Source organism: Panthera tigris, chromosome C1 (genome assembly GCF_018350195.1).
Source record: "Panthera tigris isolate Pti1 chromosome C1, P.tigris_Pti1_mat1.1, whole genome shotgun sequence".
Classification (NCBI taxonomy): Eukaryota; Metazoa; Chordata; class Mammalia; order Carnivora; family Felidae; genus Panthera; species Panthera tigris.
Genome location: NC_056667.1, coordinates 63247409 through 63272959, shown reverse-complemented (window position 1 = coordinate 63272959; position 25551 = coordinate 63247409). Strand labels below are relative to the sequence as shown.

Here is a 25551-nt window from a genome sequence, read left to right as displayed (position 1 = left end):
CCATATTGGGCTCTCTGCTGTCAGTGCAGAGCCTGCTTCAGATCCCCTATCCTCCTCTCTCTCTGCCACTTCCCAGTTTGTGCACGCTCTCTCTCTCTCAAAATAAACATTAAAAAAATCTTATATTAGCATGATACATTTGTTATTATTAATAAACCAATATTGGTAAATTATTATTAACTAATGTCGATGCTTTATTGAGATTTCCTTAGTTTTGACCTAATGTCCTTATTCTATTCCAAGAACCCATCCAGAATATCATATTACAGTTAGTAGTCTTATCTCCTATCCTACAGTTAGTAGTCCTATCCTCTTGCCTTTGGCGGCTTCTCAGACCATCCTTGATTCTGATGACCCTGACGGTTTTGAGTGGTACTGGTCAGTATTTTGCAGAATGGTCCTCAATTTATATTTGTCTGGGATTTTTCTCATAATTAGACAGGGATTATGGGTTTGGGAGATGATCAAAGAGCCAAAGTGGCATTTCATGGCATCACACCAAGGGTACATACTACCAACATGATTTAACACTATTGATGTTGACCTTGTTCACCTGGCTGAGGGTGTTTGTCAGGTTTCTCCACTGCAAAATTACTATTTTTCCCTTTTCCATATTGCACTCTTTGGAAGGAAGTCACTATAAGCAACCTATACTTAAGGAGTAGGAGAGTACTCACTTTTAATATACTCCAAACAGGGGTGCCTGGGTGGCTCAGTCCGTTGAGCACTCGACTTTTGATTTTGGTGCAGTGATGATCCTACGGTTCTGGGACTGAGCCCCACGCCAGGCTTCGCACTGAGCAAGGAGCCTACTTGAGATTCTCTTTCTCTCTCTCTCTCTCTCTCTCTCTCTCTCTCTCTCTCCCTCTCTCCCTCTCTCTCTCTGTCCCTCTCCTCCACTTGTGCTCTCTCTCTCTCTCTCTCTCTAAAATAAAAAAATAAGAAATAAAATACTCCAAATAATATATTTATCTACACATTTTAAATTCTATTTTTTTGATGATGGAAACAGCTCTGAAGTGTTTCACAGATGGATACTGCTTTAAAAATACTTACTTCTAGTAATTTTTTTCTAGTAATAAATACAATACATGCTCAGTGCAGAAAAACTAGAAACCATGCTTAAGAAAAAGGTCGCCTAAAACTTACCATGCAGACATAGATCACTACAGTGAATATTTTGCGCTCTTGCCTACAAATCTTCTTTCTAGGTCTACACTTCAAGAGCTGAAACAAACCTCTACATAAACTCCTCTCACTTACCACCATTTAACATTATGAAAAATTGCTCTGTACTCTTCGACAAAAAGTATTTTGTCTTTACAATTCCAGAGCCTAGCACAGTGCCCAGCATGCAGTGCATTCAGCAAGTGTGACCCAATGACCTTTCTAGCTTGATGAACTGACGAACCCTCTATGAAACCATGTAATGAAATCTTCTGACCAGTACAATCTCAGCCTCTGCCTTTGCCCTCACAGGACAACTAAAGTCACTGGCACAGAATCACCAATTTGGGGCCTTGCAAAATTAATGAAATCAGTAAAATAGTAGGTAGTCTGTAAGGACTGAAAGAGATAATGGCAAGTGAAGTGCTTAAGTACACAGGTCCATGATCCTTTATCCCAAATGCCTTGAACCAGGTAGATTTTGGAACTGAGAATTCTTCCATGGAGGAGGACGAGAGAGCAAATGCACACTTATTATATAACACCACAACTAGGTATAGGAAAATACGTTATAATCAACTGTGACTATTCACATTAACCAGACTGTTTCCTTGTGTTTTATAATTTTTAATGACTCCCTTGTGTCTGAGTTGTGGGAACTCCCTCCAGAGGAATTTTAGTCCCCTTCGCCCGTTTATCACTAGCTAGAGATGAAATTTGGGGGTGATTTCTCATCTTGCAGCTTTCCTGGAAATGTAAGTAGTAAAATTCAAACCAGAAGACCACTAGGGTAGAGGTCTAGCATTTTGCATTTCCAGGGATAATTTTTTGTTATCCAAGGACCGAAGATATAAATAAGTCTCCTTATCTGCTCTCTGTGCCAGTTTTCAAGTCCTAGCCTCCCCTTTCACTAGGGCAGAGCTCGTAAAGGCCCAGCTTTAGGTCTGTGTGTGGAAGGGGACGTGGGGTGGGGAGGGCTCTGACTCTCTGCTTTCCTGGACCCAGGTCTTGCCTTCTGTTCCTATAGGATAGATATTACTCAGTTGTTGATACTAATAAAACCCCAGGAAACCACACACCATCAGTGTTCTTGCTTACCTCTCTTTCCATTCTCTCTGGCAAGGACAAGCTGGGCATTAAATAAGGTATCCTATTTTATCCAGCAGGTCCTGGTGTTACAGCAAGAGAACTGTCAGCTATCTTAGTGTGCTATATTGCTAGACCAGAACTCTTAATTTCCTTTTCCTTTTAAAAAAAAAAAAAAATTTAACGTTTATTTATTACTGAGAGACAGAGAGAGACAGAGCATGAGCAGGGGAGGGGCAGAAAGAGGAGGAGACACAGAATCCGAAGCAGGCTCCAGGCTCTGGGCTGTCAGAGCAGTCAGATGTGGGGCTCGAACTCACCGCGAGATCATGACCTGAGCCGAAGTCGGACGCTTAACCGACTGAGCCACCCAGGTACCCCCAGTTGCATTTTCCTTTTAAATCAATAATCTATTGGTTAAATAGTAAAATGTTTCTATTAGCCAGATTGCTCAATTAGCCAAATATGCCATTTCCCAAGCCTTGTGGGATAACATTTGACACAGGAGCTGTAGAGTTGCTTTTTAAATGAAAATTCTTTAATAAATATCTTTCTTTCATAAGTAAGACTTTGTAAGTCTACTCTGGAAAATGATTAGGCTGGAGAAATTGCAACTTGATGCCATCTACTTAGTGACAAATTATCTTCCAGACATTGAGTGCAATTGTCTAATTGAAATTACTTGAATGTTCTCTATTCTTAACAGCAGTGGAATAAATCTGTGGTGCTGAAATGTCAATGCCCTTTAGGTGATATTGTTCGAGGACACTTGTAACTGTGTCTATCTCACTCTCTTCCTTGTGAACCCCAATTTTAGTTTTTTTTTTAAGTGCGGTTTCTTGTGAATCCTTAGCACATGGCCTGTAACTGAGCAAGCCCTTCTTAAATATGTGGTGATTGATGAATATTCATGGTGAATACTAACTGCCACTCGATGAGTGGTTTTGTGCTTGTCATTATGTCAGGCTATTAGCCGGAACTTGAGAAAGCTGAACGAAAACCCTTACCACTGGGGCCGTAGTTCTATCACCTATTTCAACTCTCAAATCAGGGTGCTTTTTTTTGTGGGTGCACTGTTTGGTTTTTCTTTCTTTTTTAAAACAATTTGTTTTAAAACTTTTTTTAACGTTTATTTATTTTTGAGAGAGAGAGAGAGAGAGAGAGAAAGAGACAAAGCATGAGTGGTGGGGGGAGGGGCAGAGAGAAAGGGAGGCACAGAACTTGAAGCAGGCTCCAGGCTCTGAGCTGTCAGCACTGAGTCCAACACAGGGCTCGAACCCACGAGCCGTGAGATCATGACCTGAGTTGAAGTAGGATGCTTAACCGACTGAGCCACCCTGGCGCCCCTGTTTTTTGTTTCTTTGCTTGTCGCAAATGAATTTCAACTTCTAATAGGCCCCTTTCAAGTGTGTTAACACAGCAGTTGGCAAAATGGGCATTTATCTACCTAAGGTTTGATCATGAATAAAATTCCCTATATCTTCCTGGGGAACCAATTACTACACTGAAAACTGTGATAATGGATTTTTCATCAATAACGAATGTGATTTGTAAAGTGAAAATCAATCTATTTTGACTGATGATGCCTCGGAGCAATTGGGAAGATTTCATCTGAATGATTATAATAAAACTTTATGATTTATCAGTTGAGTAAGACTAGAAATTCAGTAAGTATTCAGTCTTGTCTGGCCATTTTCTGGCTTGACGACCTTGGGAAATTGTGACCTTCACTCTCCTCCCTCAAAAGAGCAAGCTAGTTTCTTGAACATATGTCCCTGAGCAGGAAGATATACAGCATTGCATCTCTGTGGACACCTGAGCTGACTGATTGACTGACATCCGTGTCCCCTCGTGCACAGCCTCCCTGCGTTTTGAAGTATGGATTTGGAAAGACAGCTCCTCTCATCCTGCAGGCAACACCTTGTTTAAAGATGAGCTTCAGAATGTTTGGCTGTGGTTCTTGTAAAATAACTATAAGCTGTAACATACGTATCAGCTAGGACTCCAGTTGCAAGTGACCAAATCAGCATAGTTCAAACCAGCACACATAAAAAGGAGGGATTTTATTAGCTTATATGCCCAAACCACAGAGGAAGGCAGACTGGCTTCAAGAACCACTGGTCTCAGCACTAGAGTATTTGTTCATGCCCCTGCTTTAGCCCTGTAACTGATTCCTGCTTCTCTCAGTGTCTTAGTCTCGTTCTCTCCAGGGAACACAGCCATTGCCACCTATAGAATCACCTCTCAACAGCTCTAAAACCAAAGGAGAGAGCACAGCATTACCCAGAAAAACAATAAAATCTGGGAAGAGTTCAAAATGGCTCATCTTGGGTCATGTGTCTATCTCTTGACCAATTACTTGGTTGGCTAATCACTAGCCTGAATTTTCTGCTCACCCCTCTCATCAGAAGGGAGGGATTGTGGTAGAGGGTAGACAAGCCCAAGAGATACCACATACACCTAACTGGCTAACCACATATTTTAACCATTTTACTATCTAATATAGTATATATGCATATAGTCTGTGTGCTTATATTTAAGAAAGTATAAATTGTTCTGTAAGCATATGTGTGTATGTATAGATTGCAAGCATGTAAATATATATATATATATATATATATATGTATGTGTTTTTGTATATTTTTATATGTTGTTTCATGAATATGAATGTATGTATATAATGTATGTGTTATTGTTTTGCCAAGTATGGGTGTGGTTTTTCCCTTTTCAGGGATCCCATTTATATCCTAGATCATCATTACCCAATGAAATTCATTTTCTATCTTTTATTCCCTACAATAAGTTGCATTCCAGGCAGAGTGGCCTACTTATTGTCCAGAGATGTGTCTCATTTCTTTCTCTGGAAAGTCAGAGGATCATGCAGGCCTATGGCAGTGCCTCAGGGACCTCTTGGGCATGGGATACCATGCCCATGTCAGGGAACACAGAAGGAAGCATTATTAGAAGAGACCCCATATATAGTTTTCAGGACAGCAGGACCACAGTAAGAGCACTCCAAGACTGGGTAACTAGGGGCATCTGGGTGGCTCAGTGGGTTGAGGGTCTGACTCTTGGTTTTGGCTCAGGTCATGATCTCACCGCTTCGTGGGTTCAAGTCCCACATTGGGCTCTAGACTGGCAGCACGGAACCTGCTTGGAATTCTCTCTCCCTTTTTCTCTGCCTCTCTCTCACTTGTGCTGTCTCTGTCTCTCTCACAACAAATAAACTTAAAACAAAACAAAACGAAAAGACTGGGTAACTAGCCAAGCAAAATGAGGAGGTAAGAGATTAGCAACAAGGGTAATAGAATCTGAAAGAGATAAGAAATGGATCAATGGAGTGTGAGGTGGAGGTGATGATCCACGCAGACCTTAGGAATTTACCTTGACTTTTGGTGTAGTACACTTGGCCAAATGGGAGTGGTAAGAGCTGAAGGAAAATGGACAGTGTCTATTCAGAACTTTGAATCTTGCTCTTTTCCCCAGCTCTGCTTTCTTTCCTCTCTCCAGCCGATCCAAATCCTTCTCCTACACCAAGAGCACAGTTATGTCTGTCCCTCCCATTCAGCACTGGAGTATAGGTGGCCTTGAGATGCAGACATTGTTTGGGAATTGCTATTTCACAACTGGACTGAGAAACAATCTCTTCTCCACTCAATATACATATGCCCTCATACTTAGGAAAAAGATAAATTATCTTAAAAATGATGAATCCAATATGCACATGCCAAATAAGTAATCTTTATGGTATGTTAATTTAGTTGTTTCCTTTTCTATAACAATTTGATAGTTGAAATTTCTTTTGCTTTATGATTACACAAATGTGAATATTCAGAATTTAATTAACAATTAAATTGATCAGATTTAAACTTTTGGAACATTCATTTGCATATAATTGCTCTCAATATACTTATGTAAAATCCAAAGCCTATATTCCCAAATATAGAAAGCCTATTCATGTCAGCTTTAGTTACATGTGTACATTTATTTGAATTTGTGGAGTGTGTGCTTTTATTGCCAAGAAAGTCAGCTATATGCCTTAATTGTTGCTATAACCACAATTCAGGAAATTCTATTGCAACATCAATATGTTATGCACATCTTTAATTAGGCTAGTGCGGCCTGTCTGTCACAGCAACTGATCCTAAGTATTCTTATTTAGTCTACTTGAGGCTTTAAAATGTTCTCATTTTTAAAAGAGGCATATTTCGGCCTCATTAAATTGTTAAGCAAATCAATATGCAGCCCTACAACTTGATCGCTATGTTCCAGAAATCCTGTTTCTCTCCACTTAGCACATCTTTAGGTGCCTGAAAGAGCACTCTACCACAAATACCAGAAATCCTCTGCAGCTCTAGCATGCTATATTCTCTTATCAGACGTGAGGGAGACATCTGTCACCCCCACCAATCACCAGGAAGATCTGGCCAGGCATCCTATTGATTGCTAGAACTTGATTCTCTTATCTAGTAGTTAATGCAAATAAGTTGCAGGTTGCTTGCTCTGAGCAATGTCTTCACACCAGGTCACCCAACAAAAAAGGCAACACAATGACTAAATCCATGGTCTAGAAACTAAACAGAATCTAGCCTGAAGTTCATTTCCTTTCTCTTCCCTCAAAATCTGCCATGACTTCAAACAGGGAGAAACAATAGCTGCCTTGAAGCAAACCCTGCGGTACCTTAGGCTTTTACACCTTCTCTATCTGCCACAACTAATTAATTTAAAACAAATCATTAACATTTGCATCAAGGAGAAAGCAGAGTTCATAGGTTATTGCCAAGCATAGATAGGGATTTTTTGGAAACACTGGGTATCATATGCTTTCTAACCATGTCCAAGGTCAAATAATAATACAATAACTCTGCCATAATGCTGTAGCTGGGGTCCCCCAAAGTCAGTCTTATTAAAATGCAGAGTTGCTTTACTAACACAGTAAATGACGTGGAAGGGCAAATCTGAGCAGCTAGTGGGGCAGGAATTAAAGTGAGGTGGATGCAGGGGGAGTGTAGGGCCTACTACGACACTTAAATCTCCCTGGGTCCAAACTTCAGTTTGGCACTTCCTCATGGTTACTGTCAGATCACACGTAAGTATTGATGAGGAATTCTGGGTTCTGCAGCCAGCAAGGACTTTCAGAATTTCAGCACTCACCCTGTTTGTTGTAACTCATTTTACTTCCCTGCTTCTCAAGACTTCCCCTCCCCCAAAGATAAGAACTGTAGCCTGTACTGGGTAAGAAAGAGAAGGGCCAGGGGACAACGAAAGTAGTGGGGAGGCAATCACCAACTGCATTATTTAGATTGTCATTGTTTTGCTAGGAAGGGTATTTTAATTCTTTCAATTTAACTTCACTAGAATAGTCTTCATAGTTTTCAAAACTTGCTTTCTTATGGGTCTAGATCAGGAAAAAAATACTCCAACAATTTAACAAGTGGGCACCTGGGGAGCTCAGTCTGTTGAGCGTACAACTCTTGATTTTAGCTCCTGTCATGATCTCATGGTTCGTGGGTTCGAGGGATCGAGCCCTACATGGGGCTCTGTGCTAACAGTGCAGAGCCTGCTTGGTATTCTCTCTCTCCCTCACTCCCTGCCCCTCCCTCGCTTGCACACATGCTCTCTCAAAGTAAATAAATAACCTTAAAAAGAAATAAAAATAAAATATAAGCAAGTCCACCGGGTTATCTTTCCTGTATTCCTTGTACTTTTACCTCTTGTACTTCCCTTGAGAATAGGTCATTTAAGAACTAGGTGAATTGATAACATTAATCCAAGCTTGAAAAGAGTATAATTTATTCTCTGTGAGGCCTTCAGGACAGGCTGTCACAGATTTATAAGACTGCCTATACTTCCACTTGTGCCAAGCCAAAGGGACCAGAGTTCATCTTATTTTAAACATAACCAAAGAATCAGATTTTGCTCCCAAGTAATCCCGCTCTCCTCAATGTCCACTAAATCTTCAAATTCTGCCATCTCACCCCCGCATTGTTTCAGACAGTATTGGAGAGATATTCTTTCTTGTAAACATTTTCACTCATAAAACTTTTGCTTAATGGCAGCGATGTCTGGTCCAGTAAAGCATCAGGCAATAAAGCCATCATTAACAATAATCATGTTTGCAGATGTTCTAGGTCTGGAAATTATTGCTGGCATGTCTACATGTTTAAAAATTCTTGGAAGTCTGGTGGCTTCTAGAAAGCTTGTACTTTCTTCTGAGAAAACCTCAAGGACCAAGATATTAAAAATAAACACATTAGGGGCGCCTGGGTGGCACAGTCGGTTAAGCGTCCGACTTCAGCCAGGTCACGATCTCGCGGTCCGTGAGTTCGAGCCCCGCGTCAGGCTCTGGGCTGATGGCTTGGAACCTGGAGCCTGTTTCCGATTCTGTGTCTCCCTCTCTCTCTGCCCCTCCCCCGTTCATGCTCTGTCTCTCTCTGTCCCAAAAATAAAATAAAAAACGTTGAAAAAAAAAATTTAAAAATAAACACATCAGCTTGGTGACTACTTACTTAGCTAAGCCATGGCTATTGACCCTCTTCCAGATTAAAGTAGAGTGAACAGGAACATAGGAGTATGTAGCTACCTTTGAAGCAAGGTTTGAGGGTCACTATTGAAGCTGTTTGCACAGTAACATCAAGTGTACCACCCACCATTTAAGCTATGTTACTTTGGTTCTTGAAGACTTTTTCTTCCTTTATGTAATGGAAGCCTTATTTAAATACAACCATCTCTGGGAAGGATTGCATCTGAAATTATTTGGTGAGGACCAGAATACAGAGCATTAGGGAGTAAGACTGAAGCCCAGACATGGGGGTGAGGGTGGGGTGGAATTGTGAGAAGGAAAGATGAAATCATGAAAAAGGAGGTAGGGAACCACAAAATTTTGTTTTCCTCCCAATGTAGCCTAAAATTGTTTGAGTTTGGAGGAAAATTTGTCATTCTGTTTGGATGTTATTATATTATATTTCAACATCCATGCAAAATTTTCTGTTCATCACCTGCTCTCATGTTACAATATGGAACTTCTCTATCATGCACGTAAGTTACCCATATTATCCGTTTGTCTTTACATAAGATGAAATTGCCTATTTCAAATATTTCTTGTTTTAGATAGCTTAATGCCCTAATGCTTCTTTTTAGTTACTTCTTGCTGTACATTAGGTGAGGTGCTCTGTGTGATTCTTGGTCAATAAATATCCTACCTGGGCTCAGAATATATTTTTAGTTTTTTAATATGAAATAGAAATCCATAAAAATGAAACAACATGAACACACACTTAATAAATAATTATAATGTGGACACCCACGTAACTTCCAACTGGATCGAAAGACAGGATACTGTAAACATCCCAGCAACCCACACTGATCACAAACTGTCCATCTCTCTGAGGTAACTGCTCTTCTCATTTCCACAATGATAATCTCCTTACCTTTTTTTTCCTTTGTAGTTTTATCTCCTATATATGTCCCTAGGCATCATCATTTAGTTTTGCCTTTTCTTGTGATCTATAAATGGAATCACACTCTGTATTCTATTATTCTTGCATTTTTGCTCAAAATTGCTTGGGCAATATTCACCCCTAGTGTCACACGTAGCTGCAGTTTCATCATTGCTGTTGATGTGTGGTATTCCAGGGTATGCAGAGCAATGTTAAGCCATTGTCCTACAGAGAGACATTTCAGTTGCTACCAGGTTCCACCTGTCATGAATAATGCTGCCCCACACGTGGTCCATGCCTCCTGGTGCCTATGCTCATGAGTGTCTCCCCTGGGTACATCAATGACTGGAAACACCGGGACATGGTGTGTGCAGATCTTCAACTTTACTCAAGAACAGGAAACTTTTTCCCAAAGTGGCTGTTCCAATTTATATTGCCCCTAGCAGTACATAAGAATTCCTGTCGTTCTATACCTCACCAACATCTGCTATTGTCAGATTCTTAATTTTTTTACCAATCTGGCATTTATAATAACTTAGCTAGTTGATGTTGTCATGCTTACTTTCTGCATGTCAGAACTGGCACGTAAACCATGCCTGTGTGCCTCCAAGGCTTAAAAACTCTTTCCAGTAACTATGCTTCCTCCCAAGATAGAACCTCTGCAGGAGCAAAATAAATGATCAATATCCTTTAGTAAAGTCATTGTATTAAAAAACTAATACCAACAGGGGTGCCTGGGTGGCTCGGTTGGTTAAGTGTTGACTCTTGATTTTGGCTCAATCATGATTTCACGGTCATGAGATTGAGCCCCGCGTGTGGCTCTGTGCTGGGTGTGGAGGCTGCTTAAGATTTCCCTTTGCCCCCCTCTGTCTCTCAAAACTAAATAAATAAAATAAAATAAATTAAAAAAATAAAAACTATACCAACAGAATTTCAACGGGTAGCCTGGTTGATGTGGTTAATTAAATAACTGCATCCTCAGGTCAGTTTTCTAGTAACAGTCCAAAATCCAATATATATAATATATATCTGTTTATTTTATATATATATATATATATATATATATATTATTTTTTTTTACTTATTTCTTAAGAGAAACAGTGTGTGCACATGCCCGTGCAGGAGCAGGGAAGGGACAGAAAGAGAGAGAGAGAGAATCTTTTTCTTTTTTTTATTTTTTTTAATGTTTATTTATTTTGACAGAGAGAGAGAGAGAGAGAGAGAGACAGAGCATGAGCGGGGGGAGGGGCAGAGAGAGAGGGAGCCAGAATCTGAAGCAGGCTCCAGGCTCTGAGCTGTCAGCACAGAGCCTGATGTGGGGCTTGATCCCACAGACCGTGAGATCATGACCTGAGCTGAAGTCAGATGCTCAACCAACTGAACCACCCAGGCGCCCCGGGAGACAGAATCTTAAGCAGGATCCATGCTCAGGTGGAGCTAGACATGGGGTTCAATCTTACAACCTTGAGATCATGACCCCAGCTAAAATCAAAAGTTGGATGCTAAAATGAGCCACGCAGGTGCCCCGAAGCCATTAATATTTGGATAAATGAAAGGGTCTTTAACATTTGGTGGGATTTCCCTCACAAGAGTAATTTATAAGACACTTTTTTCACATGTTTCATTTTCTACCTGTGATAGGCACCTGTGAAATGACCAACACAATCCAGTAGTTATAGAATATTCAATGACAGCCAAAATTGAAAGTACCAAAAGACAAGAGTGACACAAACTATTCTCTAAGAGATACATTTTTATATAGGTAATCGATTTATTAGGACACTCAACAAATTCAAGCAATGGACACTTTTTAAAAAATTGATTTAAAACCAATTAAAGGTTAAACATCAAGCAAAACTCCTAAGAATTTATATGTTATTAATGGTGCTTTCTTCTTTTTACTATAAAGGTCTAATAAAAAGCCTGTAAACCCTGCAGGTACAGAAACAATTTTCAAAGAATCAAATTAGCCAGAAGCAGTGACTCAGGTATGATATTGCCTACACAAGACGACAGATCAAGCCAGCATTCAGTGTCCTTCCCCGGATGCTAAGAATAACTCTCAGGACAGTAGCAGCATTCTACACCTAAGTTTCCTCTCTAGTATTTCTTTTAAATTTTTTTTAACCTTTATTTATTTTTGAGAGACAGAGAGACAGAGCATGAGCAGGGGAGGAACAGAGAGAGAAGGAGACACAGAATGCAAAGCAGGCTCCAGGCTCTGAGCTGTCAGCACAGAGCCCGACGTGGGGCTCAAACCCAAGAACTGCGAGATCATGACCTGGGCCGAAGTTGGACGCTTAACCCACAGAACCACCCAGGAGCCCCTCCTCTCTAGTATTTTTACAAAATGACCTGTCGATGGGATCTGATCCAAAACTCTTCCCAGTGACATAGACATACGGATGACTTGTACCCTTGTCACCAACAATCAAACAGGCTTGGACTCTGCATCTAGGAATAGTAACCTCACATTTACCGCACTCCATAGAAACAAATAGTAAAAACAATGTCATTAACCACTTCTACACACTTCACACATTTTGGGAGGTTCTTTACTTGGCTCTAAAATGCAAATTCTTTACTTCGCTCTAAAATGCAAATCTTGGCTTGCAAAAGTGCTACTAGAAAAGTGTAGCATACTTTCTAGTTGTCCATATACCTCCATCCTCTCCTGTGCTACCGACTGGCTACAAAGATTTAGAGGTTCAGTGATTACAGGATTTAAATGATGTTAACCCCTTTAAATTTGGCAACTCTTTAAATCCCATTATCTCGGCAACCACGGAGAATTTTAAAATCAGCTTGGCCTTTCTAGCTCCAGGTCTAAGGATTACAGAGTTTTAAAGAATATAAATGCTTCTCTGCCGTTCTACAAAGAGCTGCCCCCAACAAGTTGACCTCCAGGAAATAAAGCCAGCCAGTTCTCCAGCTGGTAATTGCTGACCAGAGTTTTGCAATAGAAAGAGATGGATGTTAAAACACCAGGAAAACAAGTAATTGCCTCCTCAACTCCACATGAAGCTAGACAATCAGAAGATTTGATGTAGGAGGGGCAGCAGACATTAGACATGTGTATGTCACAATGTCTAAGAATGAGAAAACAGAAGATGTCAGGGACCCAAAGAAGCTTGGAGAGGCAGAGGGAGTAAGTTCAGTGATTGGAAACCATTTTGCTCCTAAAGAAAAACTGTTACCATGGATATCCACAAATCCTAGGAAACCCTCTGAGGTCTTACCTCTTGTGTTCTCACATTTATGTATCCATAGTGAGTTCGAAGGGGCCGCCTATATGTGTAGGAGAATGGTATCCATTTTGTGCCAGGCTGTCCAAAGCAGTTTAGCAGCAGTGGGAAATTCACTTCATTTACAAGGCGCACAACCAGCAGGAAGAGGAACGCTGCTATGAAGCTCACTGCAATCATAGACTTTCTCTACAAGACATTAAAAAGAAGAAGAAGAATGAATGAATGAATGAATGATTACCAACCAAAAGTAGTCACAGAGGGAGATTCCTTTATCTCCCTCTCTTTTTCTTTCAAAGGGATAAAAGGACTGTGTCATTTAGGAGATTTCATTTGGAGACAGAATTTAATCATTTGGTGACCAGTTTGCTTTAGCCAGCCTCTGAGAACAAGCAGAGAAGCCTTCTTAGATTATCTTTCCATTCCATTCCTACCCTTCCTTACTTCCCCACATTCCTCGACAACTTCTATTCAATTTTCGAAACGCAAATCAGACATTCCCAACTGTAGGAAACCCTTCCTAACTGCTGCATCACCTCCCACCACCATCCCTTCACCCCAACCTGTCTAACCTAACAGAGTCCTGCACTCCCATACCTTGAAGGCACGTCTATGGTTGCACAGTTTTCACTGCATAATTATTTATATGACTTTTCCTCCATCTAATTGAGAGTTCCTAGAGAACCAGAATATACTGTCATACTGATCTCTGGATCCCAGGTCCATAACACACTGCCTTACATATTGTAGGCACCCACGAAATATTTGAGTGAATGAATAAATGGATTTTTCCCATCCTTGTAGACAAATTATCAGCAATTACTTTATTTCTATATCTAGCACCTGCTACAGGCAGGAAGCTGCCTGTGCTGTGAAAGGCTATGCAAAAGTTAAGACTCAAAAAGCTAACAATAAAAGTAGGAAAAAAATCCATGTGAAGCAGCTTAAGAACATCCCCCTTAATGGGTTGCCATGGAACAAGAACGAGAGCAAATGCATCTGACTGGGGTGGGGAAAGCAGAGATGTATTTGAGATTGAGCTGGATAAAATGCATGAATTTTAATCAGTAGAGATATGTGAGTGAAGCTTTCTAGGTAGAGGGAAGAGAGCAAGGAGGCAAGAAAACATGGGGTGATTCATAGCTACACAGAACTTTGTCTTCCTGGGGCACAGAGGATGAGAAAAGGCTGGAAACAACAAATGATAACTTTAGGGACTGCCTACAACACCAAGCTGAGAGGTCTATCGAGGGTGGTAGGTGATAGAAAACCAAAGGAGGTTTTGTTTGTTGCTTGTTTAATTATAATTATAATTATAACTGTTATAAGTTATAATCAAACATCACTGTTTAAAATGTTTTGAAGCAGGGAGGAACTAAAGACAGACAGCAATGAGTTAGGAGGCTATTCTGACTGGCTAGGACAAAAGTAATGAGGGATGCAAACTAGAGCAGTGGCAAGGGGAGTACAAAGGTAGAAAAAATATGAGAAACTCAACGTAGGTGGTAAGCAGAGAACATGGCTCCTGATTGGATAGAGGTGAGATGGAAAATTTTGAGTCCATGTTACTACAAGAATACTGTTTATATTAGGAGAAACCAGAGCAGTCAGAGTAAGAAATGATTTAAAAGGGTACGAAATGATTTAAAAACCCTGGGCTTCCTAAGTCCTAGTTTTTATCCAGATGGTGGGTCACCTGAATGGAGCCATCCAGGAGTCAGGTGGAGGGTCAGGTCTAGAGCAAGAAGAAAGAGCAGGGCAGAGGGCACATGTCAGGAACAGCCATGCCTTGAAGTCCAGGGTGAAGACACAATCAGATATTCCTCCACAAAGCTGGGATTGGTCCTCAATTCTTCTTCAAACTTAAAGGAAGCCAAATAACTATCCAGGAATGACCTGATGTATGTTGTTGTGTTTCCAGCTTATCACTTCTTAGTGAATAAACTTCGTTTTGCTCTTCACAGAATGTCCCAAAGTAGAAAAGAAACCCAAAGCCGGCCCCTGTTCCTCCCTGGCCATGATCACAGTCTCTGCAAGGACAGGAGACTAAAGCCCCCCAGAAGTCAGAGACCCCAAAGGAGGTCTTAGCTCTTGCTCAGCTCCGTAATTTGTAAAAGCCCCGTCCTTCTGTCTAGCCAGCCTAATTTTCCAATCACCTGCAAGTCCCTTGAGTTCTGCCTCCTCAAAACCCCTTATCTCACCACTAACTACCACAGCCTTACCTCATTTAACCTTCTAATCATGAAAAACTGTTTTAATTTGCTCCTCTGTGGAATCATTATGTCCACAACATTGCAATGTGTCAAGGTAACAGCTTAAATGAGGTGATGGATCTTACAAGTTTAAAGGGACATAGACCAGAACAGATGGCTAAATAAAAGCAAAGGGGCCAGTCACCCATTAAGTAAACAGGTAAGAACCTTTTTTATCGCCACCCGGTAGCTTGTTGCAAAACAGCAGTTTTCTTTGAAGGAGACCCAGATGGGATTTGTGTCTTTGTCTATTCCAAAGCCCTGCGTGGCTCTCTGGTTCTACTGGTTGCTGCACTACATTGCATGGATAGGGATTTGGGGACAAAGGTACAGAGGGCCTTTCTGAATTCACAGATCTCGCATAGCCACACATACATAATGCATACATGAGAGGAAAATAAATCAACCATTTTGAGAGCAACTTCAAAATGGAACGAGATCACAGTTGTAAAAGCCTGCTCCCTAGTAATCCATGTCTGCCTCCCATGTTTCATCAAAGGGAACCAAGTAATGAGCACAGAGAGGATAAGGGGAGCAAATGGAGAGTGGAAGCCAGACAGACTCCTCTGTGCTTGACCTGGAATCATATTCTGCGGTGGGCAGAGGTGTTCCTTTCATAGCTCAGGCTTTGCCTGGACCTGATTCTTTGCCTTTCTTTATGTTTCAACATTCTTATTTAACATGAAAGCATTCTCATAGTGCTGATATAAAACCACCCTGAAATTTCACTAGAAAAGGTATAATTTCAAACACATCCTGTACTCCAGACAGCAAGGACAGCAGGACACAGCATTGATGTGCATCCTTCTAGCAGTCATTCCTGCCAAATCGTGACCTTGAGCTTTAGCAATTACAATAAAAACCGTGGATGAGGCTTTTTAAAGTCTACCACACCAGAAGGCAGTGAGAATGTGTGTGTGTGTGGGGGGGGGGGGGTAGGGGAGGGATGGGGAGTTGGGGAAGTAACAAAATACAAATGTGTATGATACATATGAATGTATTTATTCCTTCAAGTCACATGCACTCATTGGGCCCATATTCTGTGTAGATTTGGTGAGGTGCTGAAAAGGAGAAATAAAACCATAAAAGACAGACCATGCTTCAAGCTTCCAGAGAGATACACCTTAGAGCAGCTGGCAAGTAAACAGAGATGTGTAATGTCACCTATCAAATGAGGTAGTAGAGGTACACACAGGGCACTGCGCCAGCCCAGAGGAAGTGGGAAGGGTTGTGGGTGGGACAATTCAGGGAATGCTTGTTTGGGGAGGCAGTATTCAAATGGAGTCCTGAAGAATGAGGAGGAGTTAGACAAGTGGAGATGGGAAGGGCATTCCAGCAGAGGGAACAGCATAGACTAAGGCCTTAAATTGGTCAGAAATTTGCAAATCTCTTGGTAAAAAGAACACACAGACGGTATGTGGGGGAAGATGATGGTAGGGAAGCAGACAGGGTGCAAACCATAACACAAAATATAGTAAGCCAGATACACTCAGTCAGATGCAATTATCTGCCCCATCCATCTTAACATTAGGACAATGAAAGGATAAATGCATAAAAGTGCTATGCTTTATAATTCTAAATATTCTTCACATCTTATTTGAAATTGCCATCCACGTTGCCTTGTTTCCAGTAACTTAAGTTTATTCCATCAGTGGCTTGTTCTAGCAATTGTTTCGAGTCCATCAACACTCAGACAAGGAGAAGACTTTTTTATATGTGTTCTAGGTCTAACAGTCTGTGTATGGAAGTGATCACTGCTGCCTTGCTGAAGTAATCAGAGCCTCTCCTAGATCCAACAGCCAGCAACTAGGTGAGAAAAAACAACAGTAAGTACTCATCAAGTTTATAATGTGTAAAACTCACTCTGACAAACTCTTCGTACTGCAAAAACTGGCATTACATTTGATAGGTCATTCCTTTAAGATAAGAAGTATGAATGTTAGGGGCATCTGGCTGGCTCAATGTAGAACATGTGACTTTCAATCTCAGAGTCATGGGTTCAAGCTCTGCCTTTGGCATGGAGCCTATTTAAAAAAAAAAAAAAGGAAGAAGTATCAGCTTCTAAGTGACACAACAGGTGCAAAATGCAGAGCACAGTTCTGGCACACAGGGAGCACTCAAAAATGGGAGATGTTATTATGATGATGTAACTACTAACTGTCAGAGCCTTGTTGGCCATTAGTCAGTTGGTAAGAATTGGCCAGCCCATGTGAATGCATGAAGAAAACTTGGAGATATCTTTTTCTCAAATGTTCCAAGCAGCTGCACACCCTTGAACCACTCAGTGCAACTTAACCACACAAGCTCTGATAGAATGTCACTGTGCCCAAATAGATCTGATGAATTGCTTTAGGGAAAGCTCTCTCCTTCTTTGTTCCTCATTTTGGGCAAGTCTGAAGGGGCCTTTAACAGCTGAGACATTTAGAATTTAATCCCCTCTGTGCTGCAAAAATATGCATCAAAAATGTGGCATTCTAGTTGCTTGCTCTTTAGAGTTGGAATATCATTTATCAGACTTATAGCAGAATACCTATTTCAAAATAAAATCCACAGAGAATTCATGATCTAGGGAGAAAACAATTGCCAATATTTGTACCTAGCAAATTTGCAAGCTATATTAACATTTGTATGTTTTTATTCTTTCTACCACAGAATTAGCCTTTAACCTCAAGATAAAATCTTTATCTTTTAATATAGTCAGTTGCTAGATGTTTTGTTTCTTTTTCATAAATGATAAACAATAGTATAAAGCTATATTTTTTATTTAAATAGTATTATTTAATGACTGAAGTAGTTGTTTTCTAGGGTAAAACTGTATATATTTTTGTCCATATGCTGTCATTTATCCAATAACAGATATTTGGGTTGACTGTGTTATTTATATCAGTACTCAAACACCTCACACATTGACGAGTGCCTACCCATTGCGTATGTGTGACCTTATCAAATACAAATTCTTCTACCATATAGAAATTGTGTCATGAAATTAATTCTACCTTGTGTCATTGGCCAAGCTCCAAATGTGGTTCTCCCAAAATACAATAAAGCTGCTTCTCATTTGTACAAGGATGAATTAGCAAAGCTCAGAGTATACAGATAAAATCTTCATTTGTTCTGTTTATCTATTGAATCAACAAACTGGATCCTGCTTATTAAACTATAGTGAACTCTGGAGAAAATATCACCCATTTGTTGGGAGGGGGGTGAGGAAAGGGAGGTGATAACAAGAGGGTCAGACCTAATTTCGTGGAGTCCATACTTAGGCAGCACAGCTGGTGATAAAATCATTGAGGACATCTAGGAGAGTAGGGAATGCCAAACAAGGTCAACATGAGAGAATAAGCAGCACTTCACAATCCATAAAGCTGTTGAAGAAAATGTGATAACCTAAAAGAAATACACTTTGAGAGTAGGCTTTGAGGAGGGCGGAGGGAGTGGACCTAGAGAGGCAGAAAGGAATCTGATCGTGGAAGGTCTTGTATATCATGCCAGGGAATCTGGACTTACACCACAGAAACCAAAGAAGGGGTCTAAGTGTGAGATAGGATCAGGTTTGATTTTGGAGAGTTCACTCTGGACATGGTGTGGTCAATGAATGAGGAGGTGGGAAACAGCCTGTTGGAAAGACAAGGACAAGAGCAACATGCACCACATCATCAGATATCACTAATAGACGTTAAATTCTCAATATGAGAACTGCAATGGATACTTTTAGCAACTGGCTGTCCTTGTCCTAGTAGGGGCACTAGGATTAAAGTCCAGATATAGTGTATATGTATGAACAATCATCATAATCTTTTTTTAAAACTTATTATTTTGAGAGACAGCATGCACAAAGGAGTGTGAGTGGGGGAGGGGCAGAGACAGAGGGAGAGAGAGAATCCCAAGCAAGCTCCACCCTGTCAGCCCAGAGCCAGATGCTGGGCTCAAACTCACAAAATGGGAGGTGACGACCTGAGCCAAAATCGAATCAGGCATTTAATCGACTGAGCCACCCAGGTGCTCCAATCACCGTCTTAATAGAAGATAATATTTAATGAGTGCAATTAGTTGGAGAAATACTTGTGTAACCCTCATTTTCCACACAAAGGAATAGAGATGTAGAGAGGGTGAGTGACTTGCCCAAGGTCACAGAGCAAGGAAATAATACACACAGGCATTGAACTCAAAGCCTGTGTTCTAGTATGTGTGTCAACTAAGTTGTCCATTTTACTCATACCAAAGGGAATACTCTCAGAGGAGTGGTTCAGAGATTTTAAAAACTGGCACTAGCCCTAAGTAGATTTTGTAATACATTTTGTCAATAAACAAAATAATTCATATGGAAAATTAAGTGGCTGATCTGAAGCATGGTAATTATATTTACCTCAAAATCAGTAATTTGTGGGCAAATTTAATTCTGGCTTTATTCCCAGTATTAACAAGACAACTTCAGGGTACCGTTGGTTAGCACTCAGGGAAAATAAAGCAATTATTCCTCTACTCCGGCTACCGAATATTCGGTGCCCTTTGTCAATCAATGGTATGGAGCCCTATTACAGGTAGTTTGTAGGGACTAACATGGTAAAACAGACATGCCTTTCTTAGCTCCACAGTTCTGCCGTTTTCTGTTTATTCAATGAAGATGCAGCTAAACAGCATAATGTTGACGGTTTCATAAAAAAAATTAAGTAATAGACAACCTTCAGTATGGTGACCTCCTTTAAGAATTTGGAACCCATGGCAACATGTCACCATCAGACATAGGTAGAATCCAGCAAGAATTACAAAACCCACAAACGGAAACCAAGGCAATACAGTTCTCGTGGGCACCACTGTCATACGTTATTCTGTACAAAAAGCTAATCCTAGGGAAAAATTGTAAGTGGCCAAAATTTCTTCAGGTTTTTTTTTTTCCCCAAAGGAGACTCCCTATAGTTGTAAACACTGCAGAGAAGCTCAAGTTAACCTGAGCATTATAAGTCTGTCAGATGACATGATAAGAGGTCACACTGAACTTTGACACCTGTATTAAAACCATAATGAAAACCGTCAATGAGGTTTTTGTGTGCCTACACATTTTTTTCTTATTTTATTTGCAGAGGGGATTTAGGTTTTCTGCCCTGATTTGATTTTCAAACTGCTAAAATATCAAATGAATACAATCGTGGCTACATTGACTTGAGTTTATTTCATTTTGAAAAATTATATAAAACCAGTTTATCCCATTTTGCCTTTCATCTTTATCGTACTGCTTCAGCACATGCCCTTTCACATGGCAGAAAGGAATCAAAGTTCTTCAGAAACATAAGATAGAGCTGAAGATTGGTATTGAGTATGTAGAATGAAGGGCCCAGAAAGCAAAGTCTCTCAGTGTGGCTGTGCCAATAGACACAGAGAATTTTAATCCAAAGGGCAGGTTCTCATGATAAGAACATCAGAGATTGGAGTAGATGGCCCTGAAGTTACCTCTGTTTTTCATTAAATTCTTGAACTTAGGGGAACAAATATCCCCTAGTCTGCCTGTTATTGTCTCTCCATACCCCTGGCATTCTGTAGAGGGAAGGGAGGTGCTACATAAGCAGACACAATGAAGATGATTAGGTAACCAGGGCAAGTGATTTTGTTTTATTTTCAGTCACCTAATGGCCCACTGGCCTTTGTTGGTTTCTGCAAACATTTGCTTGGCATATTTCATTCTTGCAGAGATGAGTTCATCTCTTAGAATCCAATTCTTACTTTCAAGGTGTTTAGTAAACAGAAGGATAAAGTCTGGGGATCCTGGTGCCATTAGGGAGGAGGTCATTCCCAGAGGCACCACGATAAAGGCAAGAATGATAACCATGAAGACAATGATGATGGGGACCCTTTCTTTTTCTGTGAATCTACAGGACATTAACATTGTACAGCATATATATTTACAAACACTTTCAGACCCATCACCCCAAAGGATTCTCCCTGTAATCAGTGAAGTAGAGAGGGAAGTGGGGGTGCTTGGAAGTCTCATGCCCCTCTGTCCTTTCATGCCTCCCAGTTTCAAGCTTGCATTTCACCATTCTCTAATGCTCCTTTGCTACCCAGGTCCTGTGATGTTGTCCAGACTGCTCCCCACTGGGAGCATCTACCCATCCTCATCTCTACAAGTTCACAAATAATTCCACTCAAATGGTGTCTCCTCCTTAATGCCTGTATCCCTCCCTGGCTTCCAGGTCATGGATGAGACTGAGCCGAGATGGAGTGGATGGAGAAGGAAGATGGAGGAAACAGGAAAGGAGGAGGTGGGGCGGGGGGGGGGGGTGAGAGATTGGGGGAAGGGAAAGGTTCCCCTCTAGTTTTGTTTGCAATCAGTCGTTGAGAATGTGAACAACATCTGAGAAACATCTCGAGCACCCTCAAGCACAACTTCTCGAATTTGGAAGATATTCAGTCAATATGTGTGGAAGAATGAAAAGAATGAAGGAGACAAGGAAAGATTGAGGATTAAAGATTATCCTCTCCTGGGGCGTCTGGGTGGCTCAGTCAGTTCGGCTCAGGTCATGATCTGTGGCTGGTGAGTTTGAGCCCCATGTCAGGCTCTATGCTGACAGCTCACAGCCTGGAGCCTGCTTCGGATTCTGTGTCTTCCTCTCTCTGTGTGCACTCCCCCACTCGCACTCTATCTCTCTCAAAAATAAATAAACATTAAAAAAAATAAAAAAAAGTATCCTCTTCTAAATTTAAGCAGTAAATTATCTGAAAAGTTTCAAATTGGGATCATTAGGGGAAATATGTTTTCTACACAAAGTATTCTTTTCTTTTTTCCTCTTAATTCCCCTCGCTTGTAGATCTGACGTGGGTATGGTGGGGCGGTGGGGGAAAGTGTTAGGATGGGGGAATATAAATGAAGTAAGAAGAACTGGAGTATTCTGAGAATTGCTTGGAAGCTTGCAGATCTGAATGGCAGCAAACCTGCTTAAAGCAACATCCTTTATAGGGTACATAATGAAAGGACTTAAAGAATGCACTTTTTTAAAGAAAACCAACTCTTGTCTCTGGACAACACTTAAAGCTAGAATCCGACTTCAGTGAATGAGACGTGGGTAACAGAAGGATACCTGTGGTAGTAATAAGGACGATGACACATTTTCTGAGAGGAGAGACTTGTGCTCAGCAAGCACTTTACAAAGATGAAACAGATTCTCACCAGCAGCCTATCTGTAGACTCAAGATGGTCAAGTTACACTAAATGAGTCAATATATGTCAACTTGGGCACATTGTTCTTAACCTCTTTGTGCCTGTTTTCCCACCTAAAATTGGAGAAATAATAGTGCCTACCCAATATGATTGTTAACAGGTTTTTGTTTGTTTTTAAGAGAAAGCATGTCTTTAAGAGAGAGCATGTGAGCAGGGGACAGAGACAGAGGGAGAGAGAGAGAAAATCTTTTTTTTTAAATATTTTTAAGTGTTTATTTATATTTTGAGAGCATGAGAGAGAGACAGAGTGTGAGCAGGGGAGGGGCAGAGAGGGATGGAGACACAGAATCCAGAGCAGGCTCCAGGCTCTGAGCTGTCAGCACAGAGCCCGATGCAGGGCTCGAACTCACGAGCTGCGAAATCATGACCTGAGCCGAAGTAGGACACTTAACCGACCGAGCCACCCAGGCACCCCAGAAGAAGCTTTAATGATCATACGAGAGAGAAAATCTTAAGCAGGCTCCACACTCTTTGCGGAGCCCAACTCAGGGCTCAATCCCAGGACCCTGGGATCATGACCTGAGGTGAAATCAAGAGTCAGACGCTCAACTGACTGAGCCACCCAGGCGCCCCCTATGATTGTTAATGGGTTAAATGATTTACTACATAAGAAGAACCCTAAAAGCACTGCCTGGCAAAGGGAAAGTGCTCAGTAAATGTTAGCATTTATTGTTAACAGTATTTCATCAACTCTAAGATACCATCAATTGTTAGATACACAGTTACTCTAAATATGGTAAGAAAGAAAAGCAAGATGGGAAGTCTAATAATAGACCTCTGCAAAAAGCCAAGACACCAAAATGAGATTTCCTTAAAGTTAGAATATTCCAGAAATAAAGCTGCCATTCAGAAAGGCACAGCAAGAAAAGAGAAAGGAAAAATAGTCTCCCCTGAGAATTCGAACCACAGGCAGGTACTCATGCAGGTTTTTGATACAGCTTCACACTACTGGTATGACTCAAGAAAAATCGCAGTAAATAATTCAATTTAAAGTGGTCTCAGGTTGGTAGTATCCCCAGGTGACCATTTGAAACAACGCAAATCCTATCTGGGAGAATTTAGCTTTGTTGCAGGCTGGTAGTGACTGCAAGGTGGTATGGAGTATACAAAGACACCTCCCTCTTAGATATGAGAAAAAAAAACATTTTAAAATCAATGAAGTATGGTGGTATCAAAATCATTGTCGTCACCATTATCATCATCATCATCATCATCATCATCCTAGAGAATAAAAAGAATCAGGAATGGGATCAGGATTATTTTAAACGCCTATCCCTTACCCTGTACTCTAAAGGAGCCATAACCACAGTGCACAAAGAAAGAATAACAAAGAGTCCGGGAGTTCTCCGGGACATTGGAATTTGCCAACATAAATGCCTTTTGGGTGTTTTTCCTTCTTTTTGAAGTTGGAAAGCCTTCTTTCCTTGACATGGCTAGGTGACCCTGAACACACATGCATGTTATAACCCATCCATACACAGATGTCAACTGTGGCACCTCCCAGCATCTCCCTCGGGAATAGACACTGTCCTCTCGTAGGTCGAAGTTGAACCCTGGCAGAGGAACATATATATTCAAAAGTCTTTGCTGAACACAAGTAGAGTTTTGCCAGAGCACAGGCCTCCTGGTGATAATAAATTGTACTGTGCCAAGAACAGGTGAATTTCAAAGTAGGACAGTTTCCCCGTCAATTCTGGGCTTCATATTGCATTGGCAGTAATTTGAATCACCCATGAAACATAAAGTATGTTAGTTTATTACTTATGGTCTCCTGTGCTAGAATAGCAAAGGCAGAAAGATCTCCACTGTTAAGCAGAAGCCTAGAAATACATGTATAAGGTCTGTCATCAGTGAGTCTTTGATATATATTTTTATCATAAACAGATCAGTCAATGCCATTATTCCCAACAGCCTACAAGCCTTCTCTATTGAGATGTCCCAGAGGCAACTCAAATTTAATAGTCCAAATCTAAACCAATGATATCCTCCCTCCCCAATCATCTCTTCCTCATCTATACTGTCCCTCTACATAGCTACCACTAAAGTTCCCTGAGAGCCCCAATAACTAAAATCTCACCCTACACCATGACTTTGAGCATCTTAATTTTCTTTGTCCACGTTCCTCATCTGTAAAATCTTAAAGTCATTTTGAAAATTAAATAATGAGATAATACATAAAAGGGTCTAGCTTAGTGTCCAGCACATAAGAGGCAATCAACGATCATTAATTTCCTTTTTTTCTTTTTTCTCCTCAAATTAGCTGCACCAGCTCTTCTGCCTTCGTGGAACATCTTCGTCTTTCCTTTCTCTGTTAGGAAAACTGCTAATCACTCTTCAAGACCAAATCTAAGTGTCATCTCCTATGAAATGGTCCTGACCCTCCAGGAAGATTTTAGAGCACTTTGTTCTGAAGCATACTTCAAATCATGTGGTAATTATTTGATTACCAATCAACCTTCATCATTCAACCGAATTCAGAGAACACATGACCCCCACATTCTCCTCAGACAGACACTGCTAATCAACTACAGCACCCCCTCCCCTTGAGTCAGGAAGCAACTTCGGAATCCTTTCAACACAATGCTCCAGGCAGCGGTGGTAGTAATTCGACCTGGGATATTGACCTCTCTACAGCAAAACAAGTAGCAGCTTGGAAACAAGTGCCTTGATTAGTCTATGACCAACGTGACCACAGGTAAGAGTGTTATCCTGTCCAGGCCTTGATTTCTTCATCTGGACGATGGAATGTCTTCAGGATCCTAGCTGGCTTTCATGTCTAATGACACTGTAACGATGACCCAGGTACCCTGACTGGGCAGTGCTGGTGTCACTACAAGTAAGACTTCTGGCATGGCTCTGGATGTGGCCCCACACATGGTCAAGGCCCATTTCTTACCACAGAGTTAGGCCTGCCTTCAGAAACTCATCAATTGAACCCAGTGTCTCTGAAATTGAAATCGAAATGGGGTGAGAATTTGTGATCTTTCAACTTGGTAGAGAGCAGCTGCCACTTACCAAAGCCTACCTGATTGCAGCTATTTTGCACCTGCTGAGAAAAAGTTTGCAGCAACAGAGATTATTTCCTTTTTAACCCTTATCTGAAAAGAAGCTTCCATATTTTTTCACCCAGTTGTGCAGAACAGAATCAG

The 25551-nt window shown here is 40.9% G+C and overlaps 1 protein-coding gene across 2 annotated transcripts in view; it reads right to left on the bottom strand.

The window, feature by feature from the left end:
- Window positions 1–25551, bottom strand: part of ST6GALNAC3 (ST6 N-acetylgalactosaminide alpha-2,6-sialyltransferase 3) — a 526758-nt gene that overhangs the window by 289635 nt on the left and 211572 nt on the right. For both annotated transcript variants that reach the window (XM_042997604.1, XM_042997606.1), the window contains exon 2: window positions 12932–13126. In XM_042997604.1, the coding sequence (XP_042853538.1) occupies window positions 12932–13126 (195 nt within the window). The remainder of the gene's footprint in view (window positions 1–12931; window positions 13127–25551) is intronic.